This window comes from Grammomys surdaster, unplaced genomic scaffold, assembly GCF_004785775.1.
Source record: "Grammomys surdaster isolate TR1022 unplaced genomic scaffold, NIH_TR_1.0 190, whole genome shotgun sequence".
Classification (NCBI taxonomy): domain Eukaryota; kingdom Metazoa; phylum Chordata; class Mammalia; order Rodentia; family Muridae; genus Grammomys; species Grammomys surdaster.
In genome coordinates this window covers 1287928-1297765 of record NW_021604635.1, presented here as the reverse complement: position 1 = coordinate 1297765, position 9838 = coordinate 1287928, and the positions used below count along the sequence as shown (strand labels likewise).

Below are 9838 nucleotides of genomic sequence, written 5' to 3'. Positions count from 1 at the left end.
CTTTTTTTTTTTTTTTTTTTTTGTGCTAGGCATGTTGGTACACATCTTTAAGGAGGCAGGGCAGTTGGATGCTACCTCGGTCTACAGAGCAAGTTCTAGAACTGGCAGGGTTACACAGAGAAAAACTTGCTCAAAAAACAAGCAAAAAAAAAAAACCCTTATTTTTATTTATGTGTCTGTATGTTGTGGGGTGTGTGTGTGTGTGTGTTTGTGTTTGTTTGTTCATGAGTGCAAGCTGTGAGTTCATTTAAATATTACCTTCAGGTCTGTGATCTACCTTGAATGAATTTTCACTGATAATATAAATTCTGAGATATTTATTCCAGTATTGATTGAAAATCCTTTCCTTGCCGAATTACAGTGGCATTTTGTTTAGAACAAGTGGCCATATTGCTTGTAATGTGTCACTCTGTCGCCGTCACCCACTGCATGTGCTTATTCTTAAGCCAGTGTCACACTAGCTTAATTGCAGCTCTAAGTCTTTACATAAGATAGTGTAAATTCCATAGCCTGTAATTTTACTTATTTTATTAACTATTTTACCTCCAACTAAACATTTAGAGTGAGTAATATTCTCTAAAAAATAATTACTAAATTTAGACTGACAGTAATTGAGTCTCTGGTTTGATACGGGGATTTAACCTAGCACTGTTATTGAGTCTTTGTTCACACTCCTTGACTGTCTTCATTAACTTAGAGCTTCTTTACATTTTTCTCAGCAGTAAATGACAGGTGTGGACATTTATACTGTCGTGTACTTAACTTTTATTTGTCATTTTAAATGACATTTACAATTTCTTTCAATGGCTTTTACTGCTTTGTAGGCACATAATAGCTTTCTCTTAAAACATTGACCTTGTATCAAGACATCTTAATGACTTGACATTGATTTTAACCATTTGTAGATGTTCTAATTACTCCGCATATACAGTTGCAACCATTGTGAATGAAGACAATTTTTCTTTTAACCTTTATGCCCTCCATTTCTGCCTCTTTTGCCTTTCTAATCTTGAGCCAATTTAGTTATGTTGACAGTGAATTAGTTAGCTTCAGAGACTCAGAACAATATATACTGACTGAGGCGTTCAGAACTTTTGTCTTTGCTTTTGCCTTGTAGGAAGCTGCAATAAAGGAGGAAGAAGACGACATTTCTGACAAAGGCAGTGATTCTGAAGAAGAAGAAACCAATAGAGATTCTCAGAGTGAGAAAGACGATGGTAGTGACAGAGAGTCTGATAGAGAGCAAGATGAGAAACAAAGCAAAGATGACGAAGCAGTAAGACCTGGTGTCCCTGTCCCTGTCCCTGTCCCTCCTTACTCCCTATGCTTAGAGCAGAGCCCAGTGCACACCCCAGACTCCATATGTGTTAGTTTCAATCATTTGAGTCCTGTTTCTGATGATCACTGGAGCTGGGGGTTCACTTGTTTGTTCACTTGCCTTAGCTCATTCATTTTAGAATCTTATTTAAGAATGTATTTGTTTTGGGATATTCTAAGGGAAAATTGTTTCAGACAAGGATTGGAAATCACAGTTTTCTTAAATTTGTTGAAATTACAAAGCAGAGCAGGTCCTGTGTCTGAGCGACACTAGTTGAGTCTCTTAAGGAAAATTGCAGTGATGGAAGGTGTCTCTGGAAATAGGAATAAGGGAAGGCAGTTACAAGGCAGGGGCAGTCCTTAGAAGGTTCTTCCATGACTTCCAGGTCATACTTGGAAGTAAACCTGATACTAGGTAGTCAGGAAAAGGAAAAGCTTTTATTAGCAGCTGGATCTTGAGAGCTCTTAGACTCTGAGAATTACAGAGATTATTTTCCCAGGTCCACTCTAAGAAAGGTTTGTCGTGCTGTTTTCTCTGAGCATCTCGTATTCTCAGATGCAAATCACAGTTTTATAGATGCATTTCTTCTTGCTTTCTTTCTTTCTTTTTACTTTGTATTATTTCTTTTTCGTTTCTTTGTCTTTGAACATGCTAGCTGTCAGGGCCAGCAGATTTTAAATAAATGTAGTGTTCTGTACAGAAATGTATATGTGTTATGAAGTGATAGCATAAAGGTGTGATCAGCTAAGTTCTGAGGCAGAGGGATATTTTTGGTAGGCTTCTCTCGGGAGTTTAGGCATTAGAGTTTTATTATCCTGAAGGAATTAGGAGAAGTTTAAAAGACTAAGAGCATGACCAGAAACCCACTTAGGGTTTAGGGTGAGTGAAATAGTTTGGTAACTTCAGAGGAGTGTAGAACAGGGAAGAAAGATGTGTTGCAGGCTCAGGGTCAGATCTGGAGCAGTCATGTCACATGCTGTAGGGCTTAGAGGCATAGTGATGTCTGTAGCTATGTAAGGGTGAGATTTGTGGAAAGGAACTTCAAATCCTTTGTAGCTAGTTGCCATTGTCAAAGGTAAAAGCTAAAAAGTTGTCTCAATGATCTCTGCAAGATAGCCGGTGTCAGGTCTTAATGTTTTCTTCCCCCAGGAGTGGCAAGAGTTACAACAGAGTATACAGAGGAAAGAGAGAGCTCTTCTGGAGACCAAGTCAAAGATAACACACCCTGTGTATAGTCTTTACTTTCCTGAGGTGAGTTTCGCTCAGCCCAGTGTTGCTGTTATCCTTCTTTCCATAGATTTCTCACTAGATGTGTACTGCTTCCTGGAATGCTTAGTGCTCCAAGTGTAATAACTCGTTTATCTTTGATAAGTCACCCTCATAACAAAGGATATGTTGTAACATGAATTCCTTTCCATGAATATGTTGCTTGCAGGGGATTAATTTTTAAGTCTGTGTAGTTTCCTATGCTTCTGTCATCTCTGGTCCTGTTGCTAAGTGTTGTGCTTAATGGCTGTTTCATTTAGTATTGAGAGGAGGCTTTATAAGATGAATGCATTATTTTTACTTTGGTTACCTGGCTGTTCTGAGTCTTTCACCCTCATGGAGTTTTAAGTAGGATGAAAGAAATTCTTCTTTCTGAGGGTTCTTTAGGTAGCTACTTGGTACTGTTGTGCCAGGAAACATTCGTGAACCCCAAAAGACCACCAAGGAGCTGACTCTGATGTAATCACATTAGGGTCTCTTTATTACAAACTTGAGTTTGGGCTTACTGCAGACCCACAGGAAGGCTTGGTGAAATAGCCTTAAACTCTCATCAGGACAAGGTTTTATAGGAAAATGGGAGCAAATGAGGGACTGGGATCCAGCCTGGCAAGCATCTAATTGAATGTCTATCGTAAGCTGACAGGTGGGTGCTCTGAAGCAAGGCTGTATCTATGAATGGTCTGAAAGTATATCTGAAACAATCTGACAAATCTTTGATTAACTGTTGCTAAGGAGTAGCTAGAGAGTAACTCTGGCCAAGGACAAGCTGTGGGATCCTTCCTGGAGCTTGGGTTTAGCAGCAGGTCAAGTTCTCAGGCTTTTTTTTCTTTTAAGATGGGACTCTGGTCCCAGGATGGAGTAGGTTTTGCCTCTCATTCTCCCCTTTCTCTGGTAACTAGAAGGCCCAATCTTGGGACTTCCTGAAGCTCCTAGGCTTTGTTATGGAGGGACTGGTGGTGACTTTTTATTATCATCTCAGCCCATCTTAATGTTTAGTTTTTGACATCAGGGTGGTTATCTCAGTGCCAGTGTCAGCTATATCTAATCTCATAAACAGCTAGTAACAGGGTTGTATCTTTATTGGACACCTTTGAGGTTGTCTAGCAATTGGCAGTCCTCAAACTCAGCAATGACATCTGCCTGTATGTTAAGAGCAATGGGGGGTGATATCCCAAACATGATTTTAAGGGAGTGAGTCCCATCTAGTAAGGGGAGTTTCGTACCCTATAGAGAATGATGAGAAGGAGAGTTATTCAGTCATCACTAGTCTCTTAGGTCAATTTAGTTACAGTCTCTTAGGATTTTGTTTATTTTCTTTACCTGTCCTGACTGGGTCTCTATATACAAGTTTTTAATCGATCTCTAGAATATTGTCTAGTCTCTGACTTATCTGGGACACAAAAGCTGGTCCATTGTCTGACCCTATCATCTAAGGAAGCCCATACCTTGGCAGTATGTCCTCTAAGAGCTTCTTTGTCACAATGAATGTAGTGTCATGTTTGGTGGGAAAAGCCTCAGTCCAACCTGAAAAGGTATCTGTAAACATCAGTAAATGTTTATATCTAAATTTTTCTGGCTTTACCTCTGTAAAGTCTGTCTCTCAGTAGATAGACTTTGTGCCTCTGAACCTGTTACCATGGTTCGTCTCATTAGTCACTGCTTTTATTAGCTGGCAGGCTCTATAGTTCTCGACAATCTCAGCTATCTTTGAGCTGGCGTCTCTAATCCTGATCTCAAATCCCGTATTCTCCAGATGCCTGTGTGGGAGGAGCAGTGGGTCTTCTGAGTATGTGCAGTCTCATTTCTTCTAGCACAATGGGTTTGTAATCTGTTGGGTTTTTTTTTTTAATCATCTTTTATTATATTGAGACATGGGCATATTCCTAGCCCTGGTTATGTCATCTTTTGAACATTTAGGGTGGTCAGGGAGTGTATAATCTCCTGGATCCAGGGAAGTCAGGGGCAAGAGAGGTCCAGTTTCTAGGGTAGCATGTAGGGCTTCTTAATCTGCCCTGTTGTTGCCTTCTGAAACTGGCTCTTTCCCTCTCTGGTGTCCCGAGCAGTGGATGATGATAGTCAACTTTTTAGGCTCCTATATAGCCCACAGTAGGGAGAGATTTCCTCCTTATTTTTGAGTCTTTTCCTGTGCCATCAGAAGGCCTCTCTCCCTATAAATAGCCCCATGGATATGAGTGGTAGCAAAGGCACATTGGCTATCTATGTCTCTTGGTTTTTCTCAGCTTCAGCATTTTAGTTAGAGCTATCGGTTCAGTTTTCTAGGCTGACGTTATTGCCGAGAGTGGCTCCCCCATACAATCTCAGTATGGAGACCACAGCTGCCCCAGCATATCTCTGTTCGTCCTGAATGAAGCTGTTGCCATTGGTGAACCGTGTTACCTCTGCATCCATCAAGGGGTATCCTGAAGCTCTGATCTGGTTTCATGGATGTGGGCCAAAATGTTTGAGCAGTCATGCAGAGGCCGTCAAGGTCTGGGTCAGGAAGCAGGGTAGCTGGGCTTAGGGCAGCTGCAGCCTGAAAGGTTATCTTTGGGGGATTTAAGAGGAGAGGCTGGTCATTCTGGCATTGGTGATGGTCAGGCCTTGGCCCAGTGACAGTTTGTCAGCATCTGTGATGATGCACAAACAGGAGGGCCAGCTTCTGACAATTGGATCTAATTTCTTTGACAGGCAGGCCACTGGCCGGTGCCAGGGCCCAAATCTCTTGTCCATGAAGAGATGGAAGGGCTTAGTTGGCAGAGTAGGGCCTTTTTAGCAGAGGCTTGATAGTCTGAATTTTCCAGGGCCCCCAAGAGGTCCTGGGTCTCTTTTAAGCATTTTTGTTTGGTTTCTGCTGCCACCAGGAGGTCATTCATAAACTGTAAGAAAGTCAGGTTAGATTCTGGGTTCAGTACTCACTCAGGTCTTGGCTCTTGGTGCCACGGGTTAGCCAAAGAAAGTACCTTTTAACTTTAGCACCGTATACACCATATGCACTCAGGAGGAACAGCACTGAAGAGAGGGTGTAGGGATTAGGGGTGGTTGGGTGGGTAATGAGTTGGGTTACCTGTTCAGTCCCAAGTCCACTGTTCTTTGGTTAGTCCGTGAGTATTACTTAATTCCTGTTGCTCCTTGGACCTAGGATTTTTTTTTTTTTTTCAGAGACTTCATCTTCTGGCTTTAGAAAGACAGAATGCTAAGCTGTATTATCAACAAGGAAGCAAGTGCTTTTTAATTTAATTTAATTTAATTTAATTTTATTATTATTATTATTATTATTATTATTATTATTCGGTTAGCCTGGGCATCTTTTAAGGCCGTGGTTTGAATAGGCTTTTTTTCTTTGGTGTATTTTCTGGACCAGTGGCCCTCTTTTTTATAAGTGTGGGTGGGGAGGGCTGTTGAACTTTAGGGCCCCCTTATCTCTCTTTTTAGAAGTCATTTGTTTCAGTCATCTCCTATAGTCCTCTGGATTGGCAATGGCTGCTAACAGAATCTTTGTCAGGTCATGAGTCTGTTGTTTTCATTGTTAGACTCTTTTTCTAGTCCCTAAACCCTTTGTCATTTTTTTTTCTTCGTATCTGATGTTGCCTGATTGATAAAGGCTAGAGCTACCACTGCTTTTGTTTACCTTTGGTTTTGAGACCTGACCATAGAGACTGATGATTTAAGAATCTCTTCTTACCTTGTCCATACTGGAGTCCCAGTCTGGGCGGGTTGAGGGAAAGCCAGCACAGATAGCTGCGTGGTGAGTTCCCCCGTGGGACCAGGAACGAGTTTCCTGGTCTCTGTCTGTGGTAAAGACAACCTGCAAAAGCTGTTGCTAATTATCTCAAGTGAGCTGAAGAGGACGGTCTCTAAGAAATTAATTAAATCTTGAGGGTTGTCTGAAAAGGGGGAGTTCTGAATTCTCCAGTAAAAAAGGTCACTGGTTGCAAAGGGCCACTAGTGATGAGGTTGGTTTTCTTGGTCACCAACCAGCCCAGCTGCACACAGGGACAGGACAGACTCAGGCTCAGAAGGCCAACCTTAACTTTTAATCTTTGGGTAGAGGGTGTGGGGAGGGGGGAGCAGAGCCTGCAAGAATTTAGTCTGAAGCCCTCCTGGGTTCCTGCCACCCAAACACAGCTTATTGTCTTGTTTATTCTAGCTCTGGGTAGGTGACTGCCGTAAGACACATGGAAGAGAGTAGTTGTTTCTAGGTGGGCTGAGTGTGGCAGGATGACGTCAGTGGAGACCCTCTCCTTACAACTCAGAGACTATATCTGTTCACACAGGGGTTGGGCATGTCTCCTGGCAGGAAGGGTAGTACTCAGTGAACAAAATGAGTGACCAGGAATCTGTTCTGTGTTCCCGTGATGGAGACATCTGGCTACTCAGGGTCTATTCTGGCCAGTCTGTCTTTGCTGGGAGCCCTGCTCTCTCTAGGAACTTATCTCCCATTTGGGGAGATTTCAGTTAGGACCACAGGAGGCCCTAGTCTCGGACCTTTCTAGGGGCTAAGTATGCTTCCCCTCCCCCTGCCTGTGCTCAGCTGAGTTGCCAGCTTACACCTTACCACTCCACCAAGCCAAAGGAGAAGCCCTTGACGCTCCTGTGCGAACTGTCAGGGGCCAGGCCAGGTTCTATGTGCCCCACAGCTGGTGGGAAACAGCGAGGAGGGAGGGACCCTAAGGCAGCACTGAGAAGGGGCCCAGAACCCTCTCCACATGCCCTGGGATGTACCCCAGCTGGGCCTTGTCTCCCTGCAGATTTCTCTGCCTCCCTACTCCTGGGATTAAAAGCACGTGCCGCCACGCCTGCTTTCGTAATTAAGCTATATTGTAAACAAAGTTTATTGGAGCACAGCTTCACTCATTCTTCTCGTGCTGCAGCAACAAATCTGAAAACCTGCCGAGGTCTCCATTCATACTGCATGTTGAGAATGTTAGGTTTGCATAAAGTTTGTTTGTATACAAAACAAACACACATGTTGCAGGATATGTGATCACACTGTAAACTGGTAGATTGTGTTATTTACTGACAAAACTTGTTTCTAGTTGTGGTGTGGCTTGCCACTTAGCACACACCTTTAATCCCTCTGGCTGGAATACAGACATGCCTTAGTACACACTTTTAATTCCAAGAAAGCAGCCATGTTTGAAAGTAATGTCTAATTGAGTGGCAAATTAATTGAGTGAAAGATTTGACAGAATAGGTTATATCCAACTCTCAGGAGAAGAGGCTACTTAAGAGAAAGCAGTGCAGGAAAAAAAAAGTTTTTCTGGGACAGTTGTACAGAGACAGGTTGCAGAGAGAAAACAAGCCAGAGAATGAGGAGCCAGAAGATTTGAACAGATGGCTAGTTTGAGGCCAAGCAGGGCAATTCAGTCAGAGGCCAAGAAAAAAGAAGGATTTTTAAGGGTGGGGCTGGGAAGAGAGAAGGGAGGGGTTGCTGTGGTAAAGTGAATAAAAAAACAATTTAAGGTGGGGGAGAGAATGAAGCCAAATTGAGTCAGTCAGCTTGGAGAGGAGTTTGAACCAGAACAGCTGTGCTGACCAGCTGCAGGGCTGTAGCTTGATCATGGGCCCTGTTGGGTAGAATTGTGGGTCCAGATCCCTCGTGTCTGCCTCGGCTCAGGGAGGCAGAAGCATGGGAATTTGACTGAGTTCACTCTATGTGGCACCGGGCAGATACTGGGCTAATAAGCTGCCGGGGGCTCCGCCCGGGCATGGAGAGGTCTCAGCCTGAAGTCCCGCAGGGGCAAGCCTCCTGAGTGGGGGTCTCTGGGCCAAGGCGGCTGACCAGAAGACCGGTGGTCTCTGTCCTTGGGCTCCCAGATGCCACTGGGAGCTACAGAAGAACTGAGACTCGAGGGCATATGGACTGGACCAGCCTGCAGCCAAGAGGAACGAGGGGGAGAGAAGCCCTGACAGTACCCAGCGGGTAGAGACTCTTGGTTACTGGGACTCGCTTGGCTGGCTCAGCTAGCTTGCTTGAGTTGGTGGCCTATGCGGTGGAACGTAGAGAAGTCCTCAGCCAGTGTTAAACAGTAGTCCAAGGCCCCCTCCACGGTTCTCCATGGCAGGTCCCAAAGACAAGAGGAAGTCCATGTTTTTAAAAGGTTTATTGTCATAGTGGAAAGTGAATGAATCTGGCTGTACCCCCCCCACCCCCATCCCGTCCCCGTCCCCGTCCCCGTCCCTGTCCCCGTTCCCTCCAGGGTGGGCCTTTGGTTAAATACTGTTTGTAAGGAGGAGGTTCTGGGAAAGAATGCTTAATTGACTATGCCCTCTGGCCTTCAGGTATCTCATGAATATGGAGATCTCTTGAGGCTGAGGCCTGTAGTCATGCCCTCTACCTGTGCTGGGTGACACAAACTTGTCTTTAGGAGAGATTGTGGAGGGCTGAAGCTAGGTGAAAGGAACCAGGGGCCCAGGGGCAAAGCCGAACACCTTCCATCCCATTAGGGTCCAGGGTTCGAGGCTTGTGCTCGACCAGGCACCCAGCTGGCTCTCAGCCCACTGCCCCACAACCAGCCAGTGAGAAATCAAACTAGTTCGAGAACTAGAAAGGGTGAGCTTATTCAGCAGTAAGAGTCTCAGAGGCTGAAAACACTCTAGGCCTAGATTAGATTGTACGGAGGCTAGAAGCTTCCAGGACTAGGTCTAGGTTAGCAGAGACAGTAAGCCTCTGAGACAATTAATTCTGGCAAATACAAGATACTTTTACACACACGCACACACACACACATACGCCATCATTTTGCTGCTCTTATCACTGCATATGTGTGATTTACTTACTAGCCTTATTCATACTACATGCTTTGTGGCATATTACACTTAACAGACAGCTCTTTGTTGAGTTAAATAAGCATTGTTAAAGATGATGCACAAAGTAACGGGAAAGACGGGCCAGTGAGACGGGCCAGTGAGACGGGTCAGTAGATACAGGAGCCTCCTGCTAGTCCTGCTGAGCTGAGTCTCAGCATGATGGAAGGAGAGGACTGACTGCACGGGCTGTCCTGACCTCTGCACGTGTGTCATAGTATACTGGCACCAGCATACATATAAACACACACAAATGCATACATACAAAACCCACAAATATTTAAGAATGAAAAAGATAGTCAAGCAAAGATGCTTCTAAGTGACCTTTTAAGGGTAAAATAAATGGAAATAAATAGAAAAGGTATTGATACAGGTTTAAATATTTTCCAAAGAAATGATTTCAATAGAATTTTTCTCTCTCTTTTTTCTTTTTTAAATAAGGATCTC

At 43.9% G+C, this 9838-nt stretch overlaps 1 protein-coding gene across 1 annotated transcript in view; it reads left to right on the top strand.

The window, feature by feature from the left end:
- The window catches only part of Sec63 (SEC63 homolog, protein translocation regulator), a 68198-nt gene that overhangs the window by 50128 nt on the left and 8232 nt on the right, over positions 1-9838 (top strand). Inside the window, exons 17-18 of the mRNA XM_028769033.1 lie at positions 1118-1276; positions 2468-2569. Coding sequence (XP_028624866.1) covers positions 1118-1276; positions 2468-2569 — 261 coding nt within the window. The remainder of the gene's footprint in view (positions 1-1117; positions 1277-2467; positions 2570-9838) is intronic.